The 24,146-nt window shown below is 50.8% G+C and overlaps 1 protein-coding gene across 1 annotated transcript in view; it reads left to right on the plus strand.

The window, feature by feature from the left end:
• Positions 1-9,726: 9,726 nt before the first annotated feature.
• LOC137302307 (fibroblast growth factor 11-like) overlaps positions 9,727-24,146 on the plus strand; it is an 87,969-nt gene continuing 73,549 nt past the window's right edge. Inside the window, exon 1 of the mRNA XM_067971947.1 lies at positions 9,727-9,919. Coding sequence (XP_067828048.1) covers positions 9,727-9,919 — 193 coding nt within the window. The remainder of the gene's footprint in view (positions 9,920-24,146) is intronic.

Genomic DNA, 24,146 nt, shown 5'->3' on the forward strand with positions numbered 1-24,146 from the left:
GAGATAGAGATACAGTGAGAGAGAGTCACACACACACAGAGATAGAGATACAGCGAGGGAGAGTCACACACACACACAGAGATAGATACAGCGAGAGAGAGTCACACACACACAGAGATAGATACAGTGAGAGAGAGTCACACACACACAGAGATAAATACAGTGAGAGAGAGTCACACACACAGAGAGATAGAAACAGCGAGAGAGAGTCACACACACAGAGAGATAGAGACAGTGAGAGAGAGTCACACACAGAGAGATAGATACAGTGAGAGAGAGTCACACACACAGAGATAGATACAGCGAGAGAGAGTCACACACACAGAGAGATAGAGACAGTGAGAGAGAGTCACACACACACAGAGAGATAGATACAGTGAGAGAGAGTCACACACACACACACAGAGATACAGTGAGAGAGAGTCACACACACACACAGAGATAGATACAGCGAGAGAGAGTCACACACACAGAGAGATAGATACAGCGAGAGAGTCACACACACAGAGAGATAGATACAGCGAGAGAGAATCACACACACACAGAGATAGAGATACAGTAAGAGAGAGTCACACACACACACACACAGAGATACAGTGAGAGAGAGTCACACATGGAGAGATAGACACAGCGAGAGAGAGTCACACACACAGAGATAGATACAGTGAGAGAGAGTCACACACACACAGAGAGAGAGATACAGCGAGAGAGAGTCACACACACACACAGAGATAGATACAGTGAGAGAGAGTCACACACACACAGAGATAGATACAGCGAGAGAGAGTCACACACACAGAGAGATAGATACAGTGAGAGAGAGTCACACACAGAGAGAGATAGATACAGCGAGAGAGAGTCACACACACACAGAGATTGATACAGCGAGAGAGAGTCACACACACACAGAGATAGATACAGTGAGAGAGAGTCACACACACACACAGAGAGAGATACAGCGAGAGAGAGTCAGACACACACAGATAGATACAGTGAGAGAGAGTCACACACACACAGAGAGAGATACAGTGACAGAGAGTCACACGCACACAGAGATAGATACAGCGAGAGAGAGTCACACACACACACACAGATAGATACAGTGAGAGAGAGTCACACACACAGAGAGATAGATACAGCGAGAGAGAGTCACACACACAGAGATAGATACAGCGAGAGAGAGTGACACACACACAGAGATAGATACAGTGAGAGAGAGTCACAGATACAGAGAGATAGATACAGCGAGAGAGAGTCACACATACAGAGATAGAGCTACAGCGAGAGAGAGTCACACACACAGAGATAGATACAGTGAGAGAGAGTCACACACACACAGATATAGATACAGCGAGAGAGAGTCACACACACACAGAGAGATACAGTGACAGAGAGTCACACACACACAGAGATAGTTACAGCGAGAGAGAGTCACACACACACAGAGATAGATACAGTGAGAGAGAGTCACACACACTCAGAGATAGATACAGCGAGAGAGAGTCACACACACACAGAGATAGATACAGTGAGAGAGAGTCACACACACACAGAGATAGATACAGCGAGAGAGAGTCACACACACAGAGATAGAGATACAGCGAGAGAGAGTCACACACACACACAGATAGAGATACAGCGAGAGAGAGTCACACACACACACAGATAGATACAGCGAGAGAGAGTCACACACACAGAGAGATAGAGATACAGTGAGAGAGAGTCACACACACACAGAGATAGAGATACAGCGAGAGAGAGTCACACACACACACAGATAGAGATACAGCGAGAGAGAGTCACACACACACAGAGATAGATACAGTGAGAGAGAGTCACACACACACAGAGATAAATACAGTGAGAGAGAGTCACACACACAGAGAGATAGATACAGCGAGAGAGAGTCACACACACACAGAGATAGAGACAGTGAGAGAGAGTCACACACACAGAGAGATAGATACAGTGAGAGAGAGTCACACACACAGAGTTAGATACAGCGAGAGAGAGTCACACACACACACAGAGATAGATACAGCGAGAGAGAGTCACACACACAGAGAGATAGATACAGCGAGAGAGTCACACACACAGAGAGATAGATACAGCGAGAGAGAGTCACACACACACAGAGATAGAGATACAGTGAGAGAGAGTCACACACACACAGAGAGAGAGATACAGTGAGAGAGAGTCACACATGGAGAGATAGATACAGCGAGAGAGAGTCACACACACAGAGATAGATACAGTGAGAGAGAGTCACACACACAGAGAGAGATACAGCGAGAGAGAGTCACACACACAGAGTTAGATACAGTGAGAGAGAGTCACACACACAGAGATAGAGATACAGTGAGAGAGATTCACACACACAGAGAGATAGATACAGTGAGAGAGAGTCACACAGAGAGAGAGAGAGATACAGCGAGAGAGAGTCACACACACAGAGATAGATACAGCGAGAGAGAGTCACACACACACACAGAGAGAGACACAGTGAGAGAGAGTCACACAGAGAGAGAGACACACAGTGAGAGAGAGTTACAGAGAGAGAGAGAGCGAGAGACACAGTAAGAGAGAGTCACACACACACACAGCGAAATAGACACAGTGAGAGAGTCACAGAGCGAGAGAGACACAGTGAGAGAGAGTCACACACACACAGACACAATGAGAGAGAGTCACACATACAGAGTGAGAGACACACAGTGAGAGAGAGTCACAGAGAGAGAGAGAGAGAGATACAGTGAGAGAGAGTCACAGAGAGAGAGATACAGTGAGAGAGAGTCACACATACAGAGAGAGATACAGTGAGAGAGAGTCACACACACACACACAGACACAGTGAGAGAGTCACAGAGAGAGAGACACAGTGAGAGAGAGTCACACACACAGAGAGAGACAGTGAGAGAGAGTCACACATACAGAGAGAGAGAGACATAGTGAGAGAGTCACACACAGAGAGAGAGACACACAGTGAGCGAGAGACATACATACAGAGAGAGAGACACAGTGAGAGAGAGTCACGCACAGAGAGAGAGAGACACAGTGAGCGAGAGACACAGTGAGAGAGAGAGAGACACAGTGAGCGAGAGACACACATACAGAGAGAGACACACAGTGAGCGAGAGACACAGAGAGAGAGAGACACACAGTGAGAGAGTCATGCACAGAGAGAGAGAGAGAGACACACACAGTGAGAGAGAGTCACACATACAGAGAGAGATAGACACAGTGAGAGAGAGTCACACAGAGAGCGAGAGAGACACAGTTAGAGAGAGTCACAGAGAGAGAGAGACACAGTGAGAGAGAGTCACACATATAGAGAGAGACACAGTGAGAGAGAGTCACACATATAGAGAGAGATAGATTTGCCTGCCTCGTGACCAGATAGCTGTGAGTTCTGATCTCTACTGTTGAGCCCCTCTCTCTCTCTGCTCTCGATCGTCCTCACAGATCTTGCCCAAATGGCCACTCCCTTTAAGTTAAATTCTGGGGGGGTGGGGGGTGTTGTGCTGTGGGCACTTTCTTGCAGGCTGTCAATGTGTGTTGGACAATTGCAGGCAGTGCCATGTGAAATCAATACTAAAGAAAATCGGGAGAGATGTATAACGGGCAGCTGAATCAATAATGCCCTGTTTACATTATCGCACAAAGTCAATATTACCCCCTTTGTGTCTCCGTGCCCTGGTGTCTGTGCCCTGGTGTCTCCGTGCCCTGGTGTCTGTGCCCTGGTGTCTCCTTGTCCTGGTGTCTCCGTGCCCTGGTGTCTCCGTGCCCTGGTGTCTGTGCCCTGGTGTCTCCGTGTCCTGGTGTCTCCGTGCCCTGGTGTCTCCGTGCCCTGGTGTCTGTGCCCTGGTGTCTCCGTGCCCTGGTGTCTGTGCCCTGGTGTCTCCGTGTCCTGGTGTCTCTGTGCCCTGGTGTCTCCGTGCCCTGGTGTCTCCGTGCCCTGGTGTCTGTGCCCTGGTGTCTCCGTGCCCTGGTGTCTGTGCCCTGGTGTCTCCGTGCCCTGGTGTCTGTGCCCTGGTGTCTGTGCCCTGGTGTCTCCGTGCCCTGGTGTCTGTGCCCTGGTGTCTGTGCCCTGGTGTCTCCGTGCCCTGGTGTCTGTGCCCTGGTGTCTCCATGCCCTGGTGTCTCCGTGCCCTGGTGTCTCCGTGCCCTGGTGTCTCCGTGCCCTGGTGTCTCCGTGCCCTGGTGTCTCCGTGCCCTGGTGTCTCCATGCCCTGGTGTCTCCGTGCCCTGGTGTCTCCGTGCCCTGGTGTCTCCGTGCCCTGGTGTCTCCGTGCCCTGGTGTCTCCGTGCCCTGGTCTCTGTGCCCTGGTATATGTGCCCTGGTGTCTGTGCCCTGGTGTCTCCGTGCCCTGGTGTCTCCATGCCCTGGTGTCTCCGTGCCCTGGTGTCTCCGTGCCCTGGTGTCTCCGTGCCCTGGTCTCTGTGCCCTGGTATATGTGCCCTGGTGTCTGTGCCCTGGTGTCTCCATGCTCTGGTGTCTCCGTGCCCTGCCCCCACCCCACCCACCCATCGTATTGATGCCTTTAAGTCAATTCCCCACTGAGTGTCTGCACTCTCCACCCCTAAACATAGTCTTTTTCAGTAGGAGGCCAACCCTCTACCCCTAAAGGTGCCAGGCCCTGTGAATGGCCGTCCATCCAACCCTCTACCCCTAAAGGTGCCAGGCCCTGTGAATGGCCGTCCATCCAACCCTCTACCCCTAAAGGTGCCAGCTCCAATGAAAGGCAGTCCAACCAACCCCCTACCCCAAATGCCTGAAATTTCCTTCGGGGTGGGTAGAGGTCTCCGCCTTCCTGTCTCCCCGGAGAAGCGATGTAAATGGCTAAAGTTGGCCGTTTACTGATGGTTCCACTGATCTCCCACCAAAGATCGCGAGAAAACTTGGCGGAAACGCAAGGGCTGAAGCATTTGTGCTGTTTCTTGTGGCTAATTTGCAGTCTGAAGCCTTGTCATCAATTTAATTTGAGGCCGCATTGTTTTTATATCTGGTGTTTCACTCGCTAATCTCTCACGGAGCCACTGATAAAAAGTTCAAATATCAAATGAGGTGAACCACTAATCAGAATTTTACCTTTAGCTCCATCGTGACGTGAATGGGACCCTGGTAGGTTTAAGGATAGAGTCCTGGGTTTCTTTAAATGTCAGCCGTGGCTCAGTGGGTAGAACTCCCCCACTCTGAGTCAGGCAGACCATGGGTTCGAGCCCCGCTCCAGAGACATTGAGCATATAGTCCAGTACTGAGGGAGTGCTGCACTGTCGGAGATGCCGTCTTTTAGATGATAACCATCTCCCTGGTCAGGTGAATGCAGAAGGTCCCGTGGTGCTTTTTGAAGCAGGGGTGTTCTCCCGCTGCCCTGACCAACATCCATTCAGGTCATAAACACCACCAAATGCAGACCAACTGGTCATCCATCTCATTGCTGCTTGTGGGATCTTGCTCTGCCCAAAATCGAGGAAACATAACCTATTGCCTCTCTCACACTGTTAGGAGTCCTGAGGACATGAAAGCCCCTTTATGAACGCAAGTGCATCCTTCCACTCCTCTCAGGTGGAGTGCTGGCCTCCCATTCATAAAGCTTGGTAGATTTCGGGGTAGAATATTGGCTGCTTCCTCTCGAGGTGAGTGCTAGATTCCCATTCAGAGGGCCTGTTAACTCCAGGGGGTCGAGAGCTGGGCTCCCATTAGGCGTGGGAGAGGTGAGGTAAGAGATGTGAGGGTCCATCTTGACTTTTGGACGACCGACCGGCGGAGCGCGCTGGCCGGCCGCCCCCCCCCAGTTCCGGTGGCAAAGCCGCCCCTCCCCTCCCCACCCCTCCCCCCACCCCGAGATTTTCGAGGCTCCGGCCTCGCTTAAATTCGGCAGACGTCCCGGTGCAGCTCGCCGGGTCAAGGCCTCGAGGTCGGACCCGGGCGGCCGCCAGCAAGGTAAGCTGTCGGGGCTGGCGATGAAGGAAGGTGATGGGTTCCCAGGGCCTTAGAGGCCCAGATAAATCTGCACAGCGCAGGCTCCGACCAAAAATGGCAACTGGGGTCCTATGAAAGAACCCCCCACCCCCGATTTCCACATTAAGAGGGGCCTAACGCCCGAAACAGGCGGGTGCTTTGGACACCCTGCAGGTAGGCCCCTTTCAAGATGGAGGCGGCCACTTCACTGCTAAGTTCACCGACCCCATTTTGATGGCCGCTACCTCGGGCCTCACAACGGGTTTTACGCCCGTTTCGCACCGAGTTCACACCCGTTTTTTGCACGAGGTTCACACCCGTTTTTGCACCAACCAATGGGTACGCAAATAAGTTCACCCAGGAAGCTTGTGTGCAACTCCCTCTGCCGGCGAACGGCCGACACGGCAACTTTCTTAAAGGTGCAACAGCGGCTGTGAATCCCATTGAGAAAACTGCGGAACCCGTTAAGAGAGATGGTTGAAGGAGAGGGAGATGAAGGGGGCGTGGGATAAGGGAAGGCACTTGGGATCAGGGTTATTGCAGCGTGGTGAGAAGGTAAAAGGCGGGAGGTTTAGAGGGGATTTGAGAAAGAACTTTTTCACCCAGAGGGTGGTTGGAGTCTGGAACTCACTGCCTGAAAGGGTTGTGGAGGCAGGAACCCTCACAACATTCAAGAAGCATTTGGATGAGCACTTGAAATGCCATAGCATACAAGGCTACGGACCAAATGCTGGAATATGGGATTAGAGTAGACAGGGCTTGATGGCCGGCGCGGACACGATGGGCCGAAGGGCCTCTATCCGTGCTGTATAACTCTATGACTCTATGACTCTAGGTGGAACTCGTCACCTCACGGAGTGGTCGAGGCAAATAGCGTAGATGCATTTAAGGGGAAGCTAGATAAACACATGAGGGAGAAAGGATTGAAGGATCGAGTGAGATGAAGAGGAGGAGGCTCGTCTGGAGCATGAACCAATGGACCGAATGGCCTGCTTCCATGTTGTAATCTCTATGTAAATCCAGGAATATTACGTGCTTATCGGGACAGAGGAAGCAAACCGCGGGGCAATATTTTCAGATACACCAGGGGCAGGAGGGCAACAAAGCACAAGTTCAGGGCAAATTAAGGACGTATTTCAGTTCACTGCAGGCAACGGACAGCTGGCAGGGGCTCGACAGGGAAAAGAATAGTAGCAGCCAGTCCACGAGGGAGGTAATGGGGAGACAGTGGGGCCGGGATTGTGGGAGGGTGACATCAAACGGCCTCCGAAGAGCTTTCTCCATCGGAGCCTAAATTGTGAGAAAGGTCTTCAAACAGACAGGGACATGGATCAGTTGACATGGCGGGGTTAAACCTGAGGAGATGGCTTACCCAATTTTTGATACTGAAGGGATTATTCTCCTTCGAACTGTGAATCTTTTGAAAGTGACGGGCAGCGAAAGACCAGCTGGACCATCAGGCCTGCCCCACACTCATGGAGCATCAAGACTGGACAATTCCTACTGCCTCCCCCCAACACCCAGTCTATTCCTACTCTTGCATTGCTTAAACTCGTGACTCCTGGTCCTTCCCAATCTGTTAAACTGGAATAATCTATCAATAGGCATGTTATCATCAACAGCAACTTGCATTTATATAACGTAGTAAAACGTCCCCAAGGCACTTCACAGGAGCGATTATCAAACAAAATTTGACGCCGAGCCACATAAGGAGATATTAGGACAGGCGACCAAAAGCTTGGTCAAAGAGGCAGGTTTTTAGGAGCGTCTTAAAGGAGGAGAGAGAGGCGGGAAGGTTTAGGGAGGGAATTCCAGAGCTTAGGGCCTAGGCAGCTGAGTGCACGGCCGCCAATGGTGGAGCGATGGAAATCGGGGATGCGCAAGAGGCAAGAATTGGAGGAGCGCAGAGATCTCGGAGGGTTGTAGGGGCTGGAGGAGGTGACAGAGATAGGGAGGGGGGTGGTGAGGCCACGGAGGGATTTGAACACGAGGATGAGAATTTTAAAATCGAGGCGTTCCCGGACCGGGAGCCGATGTAGGTCAGCGAGCGCAGGGGGTGATGGGTGAACGGGACTCGGTGCGAGTTAGGATACGGGGCAGCAGAGTTTTGGATGAGCTGCAGTTAACGGAGGGTGGGAGACGGGAGGCCGGCCAGGAGAGCGTTGGAATAGTCGGGTCTGGAGGTAACAAAGGCAGGGATGAGGGTCTCAGCAGCAGACGGGCTCAGGCAGGGACGGAGACGGGCGACGTTACCGAGGTGGAAGTGGGCGGTCTTGATGATGGAAAATTTAAAGGGACCGCACCCTTTAGGGAATATGGGGTCGGAGGCTCAACTCAGGATCAGATAGGGTGCCAAGGTTGTGAACAGTCTGGTTCAGCCTCAGACAGTTCTTTTGTTGTTTTATAAACCTCTATGAGGTCTCCTGCATGTCTATGCTGCTCTAAAGTAAAAAGACCCAGCTTCTAAAGCCTAGCTGAGTAACTATGGTTCTTTAAGTTAAGAATCATTCTCGTATCTCTCCTCCGAACCTTTTCCAAGGTCACTATATTATTAACGGCAGGAAAGAAATCCTTTCTTTTATGTTCTGTTTCTTTAATAGACGATTCTAATCATTTAAATCTACATTTTTCCCCCCCCCCCTGTAGCAGGTGCAGTTATCTGACCAGCCACAAGGAGGTGTCCATGAGCAGAACCTTGCCCTGTGGTTCTTGCCTCTGGTTTCAGCTGACCGAGTGCCCGTAACAACAAGCCTTAAGACCGCCAATACTTGGCAAGAAGTGGGCACGCTCAACGTCCTTTCACCTCCTGGGGCCAGCGGGCTTTGGGTCCGCTGCCCCCCTGGCGTCGGCCCGCAGCCTTTATTGACGATTGGAATGCGCCCCGCCCTTCTGCCACAGGTAACAGTGGCACCGAGTCATCCCGAGTAGGAAGGTGGCGGGTTTGATTGCCCATCCGTGCCCAGTCTGGCGACCCCGTCGCCCTCCACTCTCCCACCCACCCCCTCGCTTTGGGCGAGGCTGCTGCTGGAAATGTACCCCTTCAGGAGAGGTGGAGGGGGGGGGGGGAGGGGGAGGGAGAGGAGAAATAGGAGGAGGAGTTGGAGGCGGGGGGGGGGGGGGGGGGGTGCGGTCCCTTTAAATTTTCCACCGTGAAGTCGAGGGGTGAAATAAAGGGGCGCGGCCCCTTTAAGATCAGGCGGCCTCTGCTGGATGAGGCAAAGGAAGAAGTCACATGCGAAAAGGCCGGCATTTCTTGACAAAGTCAGGCTCGCAAAAATGCCCTTTCCCTTTAAGAAGGCGGTGACTTTTATTGTTATCAGCTGAATGGTGAGTGACAGTGACATTCTCTTTGGAGATTGACGATATTGCACCTAATCTATTCCTTTAAGGAGAAACAGGGATTTTATATATATATATATATATATATATATATATATATTATATATATTCCCACCCCCCCCCCCCCAGCTCCCTTTGAAGACTGGAACCTTTCCCTTTAAGGCAAGGTACCAATTATTCCAAGGTTGAAAGGTGGCAGTCTGCCTTGTACCTCTCAGAAGGCAAACGGGATAGTGAGAGAAGGACCTGATCAGAGCATCACTCGCTGCACTGCTTAAAGGACAAGCCTGCTGCTGGAGAGAGGGGAAGGAGGAGAAGGACTGGCAATGTGAGGCCACTGCGAGAGGGGAGGACGTAGAAATCGAACAGAAAGCCAAAACCGGGACGTAGCCCTTCTTGGCAGCAGGCGTGCGGTGGACAGGAGGATGGCTGCCTTGGCAAGTACCCTCATCAGGCAGAAACGGGAGATCAAGGAGCAAATTAATACTCGCCCTGCTCCGATTAAAAGGAAGGCTGGTCCTAAAAGGAAGAAGTCCCTCTGTCAGAAGCACATCCTGATCCTCATCGCCAAAGTGCGGCTGTGCGGCGGGAGGAAGGGAAGGCTGGAGAGGAGACCAGGTTTGTGAGTCGCGGAGGGGAGTGGGTCCTAATTCCGGAGGGAAGGAGAGAAACCTGCTTTAGATCACCCAGCATTTAAAAGCTGCCGTCCTCTCTAATGCAGCTGCTGCACTGACCGGGGTTAAAGCTTGCAACTTCTTAAAGGGACAGTCCTCTCGAGACCCTCCCCCGACCCCCGGAAGCTTCGTACCCGCGGGACTTACTTGGTTTTACAATCCCGCGTGGTGTTGCAAAGCTTTGGATTTTTTTTTTTGAAGAGTTCTGCAGTAGCGGTGTCTGTTCTGAACTTGTGTGCCCAAGTGTGTGTACTGCATTATCACATAAGTGCAGCTGCCAAATCTATCACTGGCACGTTAGTATCTTAAATTTAAGAGTTATGTGTGCGTGTGCACTTGTGCGTGTGTGTCTACACGTTTGTGCACATATGTGTGTGAACAGCATGTGTGTATATGTGCATACAGATAGATATAAATATATAGATGTGTGTGTGTGAATGTGTCTACGTGTGTGTGTGAATGTGTCTACGTGTGTGTGTGAGTGTGTACGTATGTGTGTGTGTGTGTGGGAGTGTGTGTGTGGGAGTGTGTGTGTGGGAGTGTGTGTGTGGGAGTGTACGTGTGTGTGGGAGTGTACGTGTGTGTGGGAGTGTGTGTGTGGGAGTGTGTGTGTGGGAGTGTACGTGTGTGTGGGAGTGTACGTGTGTGTGTGAGTGTGTGCACGTGTGTGTGTGTGTGAGGGAGTGTGTGCACGTGTGTGTGTGTGTGAGGGAGTGTGTGCACGTGTGTGTGTGAGGGAGTGTGTGTACGTGTGTGTGTGAGGGAGTGTGTGTACGTGTGTGTGTGTGTGAGACAGCGTGTGTAAGAGCGTGTGTGAGACAGCGTGTGTAAGAGCGTGTGTGAGACAGCGTGTGTAAGAGCGTGTGTGAGACAGCGTGTGTAAGAGCGTGTGTGAGACAGCGTGTGTAAGAGCGTGTGTGAGACAGCGTGTGTAAGAGCGTGTGTGAGACAGCGTGTGTAAGAGTGTGTGTGAGACAGCGTGTGTAAGAGTGTGTGTGAGACAGCGTGTGTAAGAGTGTGTGTGAGACAGCGTGTGTAAGAGTGTGTGTGAGACAGCGTGTGTAAGAGTGTGTGTGAGACAGCGTGTGTAAGAGTGTGTGTGAGACAGCGTGTGTAAGAGTGTGTGTGAGAGTGTGTGTGTATGTGAGTGTGTACTTGTGAGGGTATGTGTGCGTGTGTGTGTGTGTCCAGCCCTGATGTGGTCCTGCTGAGTTTGCCCTGGGGTGTGCGGTGGGTGGTCCGATGTTCTGGCCCTCTGCTGCCGAGGGTTTGCTCCAGTCCCTACCCTAGTGGAAGTAGAAGCCTTTTGGATTTGATCACAATTTCACCAGAGCAAGAGGACAGCAGTAACCTTCGTGCTGTGTTTGTGAACACATAGTAAACAGTGCCTGGAATTTCTACTGGGGGTTTCCAGCGCAGATCGGCATGGTAGGGGATCGAGGGGGGGACATTCGGGGATCGAGGGGGGGACATTCGGGGATCGAGGGGGGGACATTCGGAGATCGAGGGGGGGACATTCGGGGATCGAGGGGGGGACATTCGGGGATCGAGGGGGGGACATTCGGGGATCGAGGGGGGGACATTCGGGGATCGAGGGGGGGACATTAGGGGATCGAGGGGGGGACATTAGGGGATCGAGGGGATTGGCCAGGTGGACGTTTGCCAGCTTTAGAGAAAGCCTTATACTGGAGTGTGAGCTCTGTTGCTAGTGTGAGCTCTGTTGCTAGTGTGAGCTCTGTTGCTAGTGTGTAAGCTCTGTGTTAGTGTGAGCCCCATGCTAGTGTGTGAGCTCTGTTGCTAATGTGTGAGCCCCATGCTAGTGTGACCTCCGCGCTAGTGTGTGAGCCCTGTGTTAGTGTGACCTCCGCGCTAGTGTGTGAGCCCCGCACTAGTGTGTGAGCCCCGTGTTAGTGTGAGCTCCGCGCCATTGTGTGAGCCCCGCAATAGTGTGTGAGCCCCGTGCAATTGAACAAGCTCTGTGCTAGTGTGAGCCCTGTGCTAATGTGTTAGCTCCATGTTAGTGTGAGCCCCATGTTAGTGTGTTAGCTCTGTGTTAGTGTGAGCCCTGTGCTAATGTGTTAGCTCCGTGTTAGTGTGAGCCCCATGTTAGTGTGTTAGCTCTGTGTTAGTGTGAGCCCTGTGCTAGTGTGCGAGTTCTGTGTTAGTGTGAGCCCCGTGTTAGTGTGTTAGCTCTGTGCTCGTGTGAGCCCCGCGTTAGTGTGTTAGCTCCATTCGGCCCAACTGGTCCATGCTGGTGTTTATGCTCCACATGAGCCTCCTCCCTCCCTACTTCATCTCACCCTATCAGCATATCCTTCTATTCCTTTCTCCCTCATGTGTTTATCTAGCTTCCCCTTAAAAGTATCTCTGCTACTCGCCTCAACTACTCCTTGTGGTAGTGAGTTCCACATTCTCACCACTCTCTGGGTAAAGAAGTTTCTCCTGAATTCCCTATTGGATTTATTAGTGACTACCTTATATTTTATGCCCCCTAGTTCTGGTCTCCCCCACAAGTGGAAACATCTTCTCTACGTCTACCCTATCTTAAAGACCTCGATCAGGTCACCCCTCAGCCTTCTCTTTTCTAGAGAAAAAAGCCCCCGCCTGTTCAGCCTTTCCTGATTAGTATAACCTCTCAGTTCTGGTATCATCCTTGTGAATCTTGTTTGCACCTTCTCCATTGCCTCTGTATCCTTTTTATAAATATGGAGACCAGAACTGTGCCCAGTACTCCAAGTGTGGTCTAACCGAGGTTCGATACAAGTTTAACATAACTTCTCTGCTTCTCAATTCTATCCCTCTAGAAATGAACCCCAGTGCTTGATTTGCCTTTTTTTAAATGGCGTTACTAACCTGCGTCACTACTTTTAGTGATTTGTGTATCTGTAACCCCCAGATCCCTCTGCTCCTCTATCCCATTTAGACTCTTATTATCCAAGCAGTATGTGGCCTCCTTATTCTTCCCACCAAAATGCACCACCTCACACTTATCGATATTGAAATTCATTTGCCAATTACACACCCATTCTGCAAGTTTATTAATGCCTTCTTGCATTTTGACGCTGTCTTCCTTTGTATTAACTACACCCCCCCCACAATTTGATGTCGCCCGCAAATTTTGAAATTGGTCTTCCGAATCCCAAATCCAAATCATGAGCTCTGTGCTGGTGTGAGCTCTGTGCTGGTGTGAGCTCTGTGCCGGTGTGAGCTCTGTGCCGGTGTGAGCTCTGTGCCAGTGTGAGCTCTGTGCTGGTGTGAGCTCTGTGCTAGTGTGAGCCCCGTGCCGGTGTGAGCTCTGTGCTGGTGTGAGCTCTGTGCTAGTGTGAGCCCCGTGCCGGTGTGAGCTCTGTGCTGGTGTGAGCTCTGTGCTAGTGTGAGCCCCGTGCCGGAGTGTGAGCCCTCAAACTAATCAATTAATTGACCAGGAATCGAACCGAGTGTCTTTCTGGTGCACAGGACTCGATGCTCTGTGAGGCAGTAACTTCACCTACTAGACCTCCACGGGGAAATCTTATATAAGTGTTTGTTGTTTGTAGTCTTGCCTTTTCCCTAATGCAGCCCAACATCACAATCAAAATCCCGGAGATTTGAGGCACTGGGACCATTTCTACTGGAGCAGAAAGGGTTAAGAGGAAATTCAATTGAGATTTTTACAATTAAAAATAGTTTTGAGAGTGTGAATAGGGAGAGACTGTTCGCTCTGGTTGGGGAGTCTGTGACGAGGGGCCACCCATTGAAGATTGTCATTAAGAGAGTGAGGAGAGAGGTTACGAGAAATCTCTTTACACAGAGGCTTGTTGGAGCACGGAACGCTTTGTTACAGGGAATGTTTGAGGCCGAGACCGTTGCATCTTTTAAGGGAAAATTGGATAAAAATTTGAAGCAGAGGGAGATACAGGGCTATGGGGAGAGAGGGGGGCAGTGGGATTAGTTTGGGATTGATACAGGGCTATGGGGAGAGAGCGGGGCAGTGGGATTAGTTTGGGATTGATACAGGGCTATGGGGAGAGAGAGGGGCAGTGAGGTTTATTTGGGATTGATACAGGGCTATGGGGAGAGAGCGGGGCAGTGGGATTAGTTTGGGATCGATACAGGGCTATGGGGAGAGAGTGGGGCAGTGGGATTAGTTTAGGATTGATACAGGGCTATGGGGAGAGAGTGGGACAGTGGGATTAGTTTGGGATTGATACAGGGCTATGGGGAGAGAGCGGGGCAGTGGGATTAGTTTGGGATTGATACGGGACTATGGGGAGAGAGCGGGGCAGTGGGATTAGTTTGGGATTGATACAGGGCTATGGGGAGAGAGCGGGGCAGTGGGATTAGTTTGGGAGTGATAAAGTTTAGCAGCAATGAACTCAAATATCGGGAACCACAGAGATAGTAAATCTATTCTCCCAGGAACAGATACAAGGTACAGTGAGAATAAGCTGATTAGAATGAGATTAATCGTTTTTCGGGTACCCACTGCAGAGATGGAGGGTAGATGAAGAGGCATGGTGGGAATATCAATCATAGACCTCCAGGCAATACTGAAGGTCGAGCAGTTAGGGAGCGAGCATGATCTTTCTCAGCTGTTATCGGCCACCCTTACACACAGCGGAATGTAAGGCCATCCAAAGTGTCAGGGACACCGTGCCAATAATTCCCCACGGGACTCTCTGGGATAAATGAAAGACGCAGTTTCAATCGCAATGATCAATTTGCCTGGAGTTTGATCCTAAATGAATCAGGCTAGTCCAGGAGTCCCGGGTGAGCATCAAATTGATTAAAAACCGGCCTGCCATCGACAAACTACTCAATGCTACTTTTCTCACATGGAGATGCTAGAAGCAGGAAGCAATGCGGCCGATTTCTGTGCTGGGGTTTCTGATTTGAAATTGGACCAGGTACATCTGGCGCGGTATGGGGAAGAAGCAATAAATTGTCCCAGACAAGATCTGAAAGAAAGAAATAACTCGCATTTATATAGCGCCTTTCACGTCCTCAGTACGTCCCAAAGCGCTTTACAGCCAATGAAGTACTTTTTTTTTTGAAGTGTAGTCACTGTCGTAATGTAGGAAACGCGGCAGCCAAATTGCGCACAGCAAGATCCCACAAACAGCAATGTGATCAATGACCAGATCATCTGTTTTTTTAGTGATGTTGGTTGAGGGATAAATATCGGCCCCAGGGAGAACTCCCCGCTGCTCTTCTTCGAAATAGTGGCCGTGGGACCTTTTGCACCCAGCCAAGAGGGTCTATGTTCAACATCTCAGTCCGAAAGACGGCACCTGCAGACAGTGCAGCACTCCCTCAGTGCGGCAGTGGGAGCGTCGGCCTGGATTTTGTGCTCAGGTCTCTGGAGTGAGACTCGAACCCATAGACCTTCTAACTCAGAGGCGAGAGTGCTACCCACTGAGCCACGGATGACACCCAGGTTTTTTTTGGCAAAGCAAGAAGTCCCTTGCAGACACTGTCGGAATTGAAGCCATCAGCCACCAGTGGACATCCAGGGACACGAAATGTGGCTAAGTGAGTGTCCCCTTTAAGAGTGGATTCCCTTTAACAGGGGTGTCTGTGTCTAGCTGGGATGTGACAGTGTTATCTATTTCTCGAAGTCAGTTCAGCCCCCCTGGGCGATGACATCCTTCCTCTGGTACAATCAGGGAATGTTAATTGAAAGCGGCTCTAACACACCCAATTACACTAATCAGTATGATTAATCGGGGCCTTGGTGTGAATGAAGTGCTGCTTGGCCGTCACTCGCCGTGAGGCTGGGAGCAGGCCGCAGAGCCGAGGGGTTGAAGTGAGTCACGTTTGGTGTCAGCAGTGGGTGGGACCCTCGCCTGAGTCAGGAGGTCATGGGTTCAAATCCCACTCCAGTGATTTGAGTACGTAATCCAGGCGGACGCCCTCGGTGCCCGTCCCGGGGGAGGCCGACGCTCTCAGTGCCAGTCCTGAGGGAGGCGGACGCCCTCATGCCAGTTCTGAGGGAGCGCTGCACTGTCGGAGGTGCCGTCTTTTGGATGAGACATTAAAACCGAGGCCCCGTCTGCCCCTCTCAGGTGGACGTAAAAGATCCCACGGCCACTATTTGAAGAAGTGCAGTTCTCTCCGTAGTCCTGGCCGGTATTTATCCCTCAACCAAAACTTCACTAAAACAGATTATCTGGTCATTATCACACTGCTGTTTGTGGGAGCTTGCTGTGCGTAAATTGGCTGCCACATTTCCTACAGTGCGCTGGGAGGAGTCGCAACTGGGCTTCTCGGGGTGAGGACGTATTAGCAATTTGAGCTCGTTCCTGCCTTCGTCCTATGCGCACGTTCCAGGAGGGACCACCGGCCAGCGACTGCGGGGAGGACGTCTGTCTGATTTTTTTCTCCCCACCCCCCCCCTTAGCTCAGGAGCGCTGACGACAATTGTACTTCAGCGCCAGTGCTGGGGGCGCTCTGCGCTGTCGGAGGTGGCGTCTTTCGGACGAGACGTTAAACCGAGGTCCCGTCTGCCCCTCTCGGGTGGACGTAAAAGATCCCACGGCCACCATTTTGAAGAGGAGTTCTCCCCGGTGTCCTGGGGCCAATATTTATCCCTCAACCAACATCATTAAAAATCGGGTGATCTGGTCATTTATCTCATTGCTGTTTGTGGGATCTTGCTGTGCGCAAATTGGCTGCCGTGTTTCCTACATTGCAACAGTGACTACAGCTCAAAAGTTACCTCATTGGCTGTAAAGCGCTTGGGGACGACCTGAGGCGCTATATAAATGCAAGTTCCTTCTTTATTTAACACTTTCCTGATGCCCCACCCAAGACCAGCAAACTCAGGCCCCGTTTCAAACCTTTGTGCTCTGTATGACGTGGTGCTACACCAGGTGATACCTTCACCCCCTCCCCTCTCCTCCCCCTACCCCCGAGACTGTCGAGGGGGCTCCTCTCACTCGTGCTAAGTGTCCTCCCACTGCGCACCTCCTCCCCCCCATCTCTGGGGTCAGTAGCAAAAAGGAAAAGTATAGACTGAGGCAAGTACTTCGCGGTTCCCCTGCTGCTTGGGCAGGGAGTGAACGTTCGGCTGGAGGTCAGCAGGTCAGAGTTCAACAGAGATGTGAGCATAGATGATTATCCTAGACTTTTGCCCAGTTACCCTTTGGGGATCAGGGAGTGTTTATTTGGGCTTTCCCTCAGGAGATTCAATGGGTGGGTAGAGTCCGCGATTGGGTGGAGTGTGCGTGGGCTGTGATTGGGTGGAGTGTGCGTGGGCTGTGATTGGGTGGAGTGTGCGTGGGCTGTGATTGGGTGGAGTGTGCGTGGGCTGTGATTGGGTGGAGTGTGCGTGGGCTGTGATTGGGTGGAGTGTGCGTGGGCTGTGATTGGGTGGAGTGTGCGTGGGCTGTGATTGGGTGGAGTGTGCGTGGGCTGTGATTGGGTGGAGTGTGCGTGGGCTGTGATAGGGTGGAGTGTGCGTGGGCTGTGATTGGGTGGAGTGTGCGTGGGCTGTGATTGGGTGGAGTGTGCGTGGGCTGTGATTGGGTGGAGTGTGCGTGGGCTGTGATTGGGTGGAGTGTGCGTGGGCTGTGATTGGGTGGAGTGTGCGTGGGCTGTGATAGGGTGGAGTGTGCGTGGGCTGTGATAGGGTGGAGTGTGCGTGGGCTGTGATTGGGTGGAGTGTGCGTGGGCTGTGATAGGGTGGAGTGTGCGTGGGCTGTGATAGGGTGGAGTGTGCGTGGGCTGTGATAGGGTGGAGTGTGCGTGGGCTGTGATAGGGTGGAGTGTGCGTGGGCTGTGATAGGGTGGAGTGTGCGTGGGCTGTGATAGGGTGGAGTGTGCGTGGGCTGTGATTGGGTGGAGTGTGCGTGGGCTGTGATTGGGTGGAGTGTGCGTGGGCTGTGATTGGGTGGAGTGTGCGTGGGCTGTGATAGGGTGGAGTGTGCGTGGGCTGTGATAGGGTGGAGTGTGCGTGGGCTGTGATTGGGTGGAGTGTGCGTGGGCTGTGATTGGGTGGAGTGTGCGTGGGCTGTGATTGGGTGGAGTGTGCGTGGGCTGTGATTGGGTGGAGTGTGCGTGGGCTGTGATAGGGTGGAGTGTGCGTGGGCTGTGATAGGGTGGAGTGTGCGTGGGCTGTGATTGGGTGGAGTGTACTTGGGCTGTGATAGGGTGGAGTGTGTGTGGGCTGTGATAGGGTGGAGTGTGCGTGGGCTGTGATTGGGTGGAGTGTACTTGGGCTGTGATTGGGTGGAATGTACGTGGGCTGTGATAGGGTGGAGTGTACTTGGGCTGTGATAGGGTGGAGTGTGCGTGGGCTGTGATAGGGTGGAGTGTGCGTGGGCTGTGATTGGGTGGAGTGTGCGTGGGCTGTGATAGGGTGGAGTGTGCGTGGGCTGTGATAGGGTGGAGTGTGCGTGGGCTGTGATAGGGTGGAGTGTGCGTGGGCTGTGATAGGGTGGAGTGTGCGTGGGCTGTGATTGGGTGGAATGTACGTGGGCTGTGATAGGGTGGAGTGTACTTGGGCTGTGATAGGGTGGAGTGTGCGTGGGCTGTGATAGGGTGGAGTGTGCGTGGGCTGTGATTGGGTGGAATGTACGTGGGCTGTGATAGGGTGGAGTGTGCGTGGGCTGTGATAGGGTGGAGTGTACATGTAGGTTGCACAAGGAGCGTGGTTGATGACGGAATGGCCGACTCTGATTCCAAGCTTTCTAATGTTCTTAATTTGTCGATATTTTGTTGCAGAAAGTCTGCTCATAGAGTTAGCGGCGGATTACAACCGTGAAGGGAGAGTGGGGGTGAGAGGTTGGTTGGAGTCACAGAGTGACGGAGGGGTATGGTGGAGGTTTGCTGCAGCCACAGAGAGTGGACAATCAGAGGGGCCAAAGAATCACTCGGTCACAAGACGAAGGGCCTTTCAGCCCATCAGCTCATCCAATCAGGAGAAGACTACAGGCCAGAGCAGTGCCCAATGAGTGATGGGGGTTTTGCCCTCAGTAACTTACCAATAAGTCCATTCTACATCTTGACCACTCTCTGTGAAGACCATCAGGCCTAGGATTACCCCTGACCAGTTTGAACCCGAGTCCCTTTGTCCGAGGCTTGCCTTGTCGTAACAATCCAGATTCCCATTTGTGAGACGTTTACGATCTTACTTAACTGTGTGCTCCATGTGACACCATCCCCCGAGCTTTGGCAAGACAGAGTTGAAGTGACAGAGTAGGTATTTGGCGATGACAGGGCTTCATTAAGAGCCATTTGGCACTCGGCAGAAGAGTCCAAGAGCAGATGGACTGTGACACATTGCATCATCTTAAATAACTAATTAACTTTCACTGCCCTTGCCTCTTTCAAACACAGGTTTATTCCACAGACATGGCAAAAGGAGCCGTGGATTTAATTGACAATATTCCACAGTTATTGAATGAATGACCAAAGTTTCTTCAGCAGCTTCTCCCAAACCCACGGTCTCCACCATCTAGAAGGACATCGGCAGCGGGTACATAGGAACAACCAGCACCTGCAGGTTCCCCTCCGAGTCACACACCATCCCGACTTGGACAGAAATCAACATATACTCAGTGTACGGTCTAGAGATTGATACTCAGTGTACGGTCTAGAGAGATCGATACTCAGTGTACGGTCTAGAGAGATCGATACTCAGTGTACAGTCGAGAGAGATCGATACTCAGTGTACGGTCTAGAGAGATCGATATTCAGTGTACGATCTAGAGATCGATACTCAGTGTCCAGTCTAGAGATCAATACTCAGTGTACAGTCTAGAGAGATCGATACTCAGTGTACGGTCTAGAGAGATCGATACTCAGTGTACGGTCCAGAGAGATCGATACTCAGTGTACGGTCCAGAGAGATCGATACTCAGTGTACGGTCCAGAGAGATCGATACTCAGTGTACGGTCTAGAGAGATCGATACTCAGTGTCCAGTCTAGAGATCGATACTCAGTGTCCAGTCTAGAGATCGATACTCAGTGTACGGTCTAGAGATCGATACTCAGTGTGCAGTCCAGAGAGATCGATACTCAGTGTACGGTCCAGAGACATCGATACTCAGTGTCCAGTCTAGGAGATCGATACTCAGTGTACGGTCTAGAGATCGATACTCAGTGTACGGTCTAGAGATCGATACTCAGTGTACGGTCTAGAGATCGATACTCAGTGTACAGTCTAGAGAGATTGATACTCAGTGTACGGTCTAGAGAGATCGATACTCAGTGTCCGGTCTAGAGAGATCGATACTCAGTGTCCAGTCTAGAGATCGATACTCAGTGTACGGTCTAGAGATCGATACTCAGTGTCCGGTCTAGAGATCGATACTCAGTGTACAGTCTAGAGAGATTGATACTCAGTGTCCGGTCTAGAGAGATCGATACTCAGTGTCCGGTCTAGAGAGATCGATACTCAGTGTCCAGTCTAGAGATCGATACTCAGTGTACGCTCTAGAGATCGATACTCAGTGGACAGTCTAGAGAGATCGATACTCAGTGTCCAGTCTAGAGATCGATACTCAGTGTACGTTCTAGAGATCGATACTCAGTGTCCAGTCTAGAGATCGATACTCAGTGTACAGTCTAGAGATCGATACTCAGTGTCCAGTCTAGAGATCGATACTCAGTGTACGTTCTAGAGATCGATACTCAGTGTCCAGTCTAGAGATCGATACTCAGTGTCCGGTCTAGAGATCGATACTCAGTGTACGGTCTAGAGATCGATACTCAGTGTACGGTCTAGAGATCGATACTCAGTGTACGGTCTAGAGAGATCGATACTCAGTGTACGGTCTAGAGATCGATACTCAGTGTCCAGTCTAGAGATCGATACTCAGTGTACAGTCTAGAGATCGATATTCAGTGTCCGGTCTAGAGATCGATACTCAGTGTCCAGTCTAGAGAGATTGATACTCAGTGTACGGTCTAGAGAGATCGATACTCAGTGCACAGTCTAGAGAGATTGATACTCAGTGTACGGTCTAGAGAGATCGATACTCAGTGTCCGGTCTAGAGAGATCGATACTCAGTGTCCAGTCTAGAGATCGATACTCAGTGTACAGTCTCGATCGATACTCAGTGTCCAGTCCAGAGAGATCGATACTCAGTGTCCAGTCTAGAGATCGATACTCAGTGTCCAGTCTAGAGATCGATACTCAGTGTACGCTCTAGAGATCGATACTCAGTGTACGGTCTAGAGAGATCGATACTCAGTGTCCGGTCTAGAGATCGATACTCAGTGTACGGTCTAGAGATCGATACTCAGTGTCCGGTCTAGAGAGATCGATACTCAGTGTCCAGTCTAGAGATCGATACTCAGTGTACAGTCTCGATCGATACTCAATGTCCAGTCCAGAGAGATCGATACTCAGTGTCCAGCCTAGAGATCGATACTCAGTGTCCAGTCTAGAGATCGATACTCAGTGTACGGTCTAGAGAGATCGATACTCAGTGTACAGTCTAGAGATCGATACTCAGTGTACGGTCTAGAGAGATCGATACTCAGTGTACGGTCTAGAGATCGATACTCAGTGTACGGTCTAGAGATCGATACTCAGTGTCCAGTCTAGAGATCGATACTCAGTGTCCAGTCTAGAGAGATTGATACTCAGTGTACAGTCTAGAGAGATCGATACTCAGTGCACAGTCTAGAGAGATTGATACTCAGTGCACGGTCTAGAGAGATCGATACTCAGTGCACAGTCTAGAGAGATCGATACTCAGTGCACAGTCTAGAGAGATTGATACTCAGTGTACGGTCTAGAGAGATCGATACTCAGTGTCCGGTCTAGAGATCGATATTCAGTGTACGGTCTAGAGATCGATACTCAGTGTCCAGTCCAGAGAGATCGATACTCAGTGTCCAGTCTAGAGATCGATACTCAGTGTCCAGTCTAGAGATCGATACTCAGTGTACGCTCTAGAGATCGATACTCAGTGTACGGTCTAGAGAGATCGATACTCAGTGTCCGGTCTAGAGATCGATACTCAGTGTACGGTCTAGAGATCGATACTCAGTGTCCAGTCTAGAGATCGATACTCAGTGTCCAGTCTAGAGATCGATACTCAGTGTCCAGTCTAGAGATCGATACTCAGTGTACGCTCTAGAGATCGATACTCAGTGGACAGTCTAGAGAGATCGATACTCAGTGGACAGTCTAGAGAGATCGATACTCAGTGTCCAGTCTAGAGATCGATACTCAGTGTACGGTCTAGAGATCGATACTCAGTGTCCAGTCTAGAGATCGATACTCAGTGTACAGTCTCGATCGATACTCAGTGTACAGTCTAGAGATCGATACTCAGTGTACGGTCTAGAGATCGATACTCAGTGTCCGGTCTAGAGATTGATACTCAGTGTACAATCTAGAGATCGATACTCAGTGTACAGTCTAGAGATCGATACGCAGTGTACAGTCCAGAGAGATCGATACTCAGTGTCCAGTCTAGAGATCGATACTCAGTGTCCAGTCTAGAGATCGATACTCAGTGTACGCTCTAGAGATCGATACTCAGTGTACGGTCGAGAGATCGATACTCAGTGTCCGGTCTAGAGATCGATACTCAGTGTACAGTCTAGAGAGATTGATACTCAGTGTACACTCTAGAGAGATCGATACTCAGTGTACGGTCTAGAGAGATCGATACTCAGTGTACGGTCTAGAGAGATCGATACTCAGAGTACGGTCTAGAGAGATCGATACTCAGCGTACGTTCTAGAGATCGATACTCAGCGTACGTTCTAGAGATCGATACTCAGTGTACGGTCTAGAGATCGATACTCAGTGTACGGTCTAGAGATCGATACTCAGTGTCCGGTCTAGAGATCGATACTCCGTGTACGGTCTAGAGATCGATACTCCGTGTACGGTCTAGAGATCGATACTCCGTGTACGGTCTAGAGATCGATACTCCGTGTCCAGTCTAGAGATCGATACTCAGTGTACGTTCTAGAGATCGACACTCAGTGTACGGTCTAGAGATCGATACTCAGTGTCCAGTCTAGAGATCGATACTCAGTGTCCAGTCTAGAGATCGATACTCAGTGTCCGGTCTAGAAATCGATACTCAGTGTACAGTCTAGAGATCGATACTCAGTGTACGGTCTAGAGAGATCGATACTCAGTGTCCGGTCTAGAGATCGATACTCAGTGTCCGGTCTAGAGATCGATACTCAGTGTCCGGTCTAGAGATCGATACTCAGTGTCCGGTCTAGAGATCGATACTCAGTGTACGGTCTAGAGATCGATACTCAGTGTACGGTCTAGAGAGATCGATACTCAGTGTACGGTCTAGAGATCGATACTCAGTGTCCAGTCTAGACATCGATACTCAGTGTACAGTCTAGAGATCGATATTCAGTGTCCGGTCTAGAGATCGATACTCAGTGTCCAGTCTAGAGAGATTGATACTCAGTGTACGGTCTAGAGAGATCGATACTCAGTGCACAGTCTAGAGAGATTGATACTCAGTGTACGGTCTAGAGAGATCGATACTCAGTGTCCGGTCTAGAGAGATCGATACTCAGTGTCCAGTCTAGAGATCGATACTCAGTGTACAGTCTCGATCGATACTCAGTGTCCAGTCCAGAGAGATCGATACTCAGTGTCCAGTCTAGAGATCGATACTCAGTGTCCAGTCTAGAGATCGATACTCAGTGTACGCTCTAGAGATCGATACTCAGTGTACGGTCTAGAGAGATCGATACTCAGTGTCCGGTCTAGAGATCGATACTCAGTGTACGGTCTAGAGATCGATACTCAGTGTCCGGTCTAGAGAGATCGATACTCAGTGTCCAGTCTAGAGATCGATACTCAGTGTACAGTCTCGATCGATACTCAATGTCCAGTCCAGAGAGATCGATACTCAGTGTCCAGCCTAGAGATCGATACTCAGTGTCCAGTCTAGAGATCGATACTCAGTGTACGCAATAGAGATCGATACTCAGTGGACAGTCTAGAGAGATCGATACTCAGTGTACGGTCTAGAGATCGATACTCAGTGTACGGTCTAGAGATCGATACTCAGTGTCCAGTCTAGAGATCGATACTCAGTGTACAGTCTCGATCGATACTCAGTGTACAGTCTAGAGATCGATACTCAGTGTACGGTCTAGAGATCGATACTCAGTGTACAGTCTAGAGATCGATACTCAGTGTACGGTCTAGAGAGATCGATACTCAGTGTACGGTCTAGAGATCGATAC

Source organism: Heptranchias perlo, chromosome 35, assembly GCF_035084215.1.
Source record: "Heptranchias perlo isolate sHepPer1 chromosome 35, sHepPer1.hap1, whole genome shotgun sequence".
NCBI lineage: Eukaryota > Metazoa > Chordata > Chondrichthyes > Hexanchiformes > Hexanchidae > Heptranchias > Heptranchias perlo.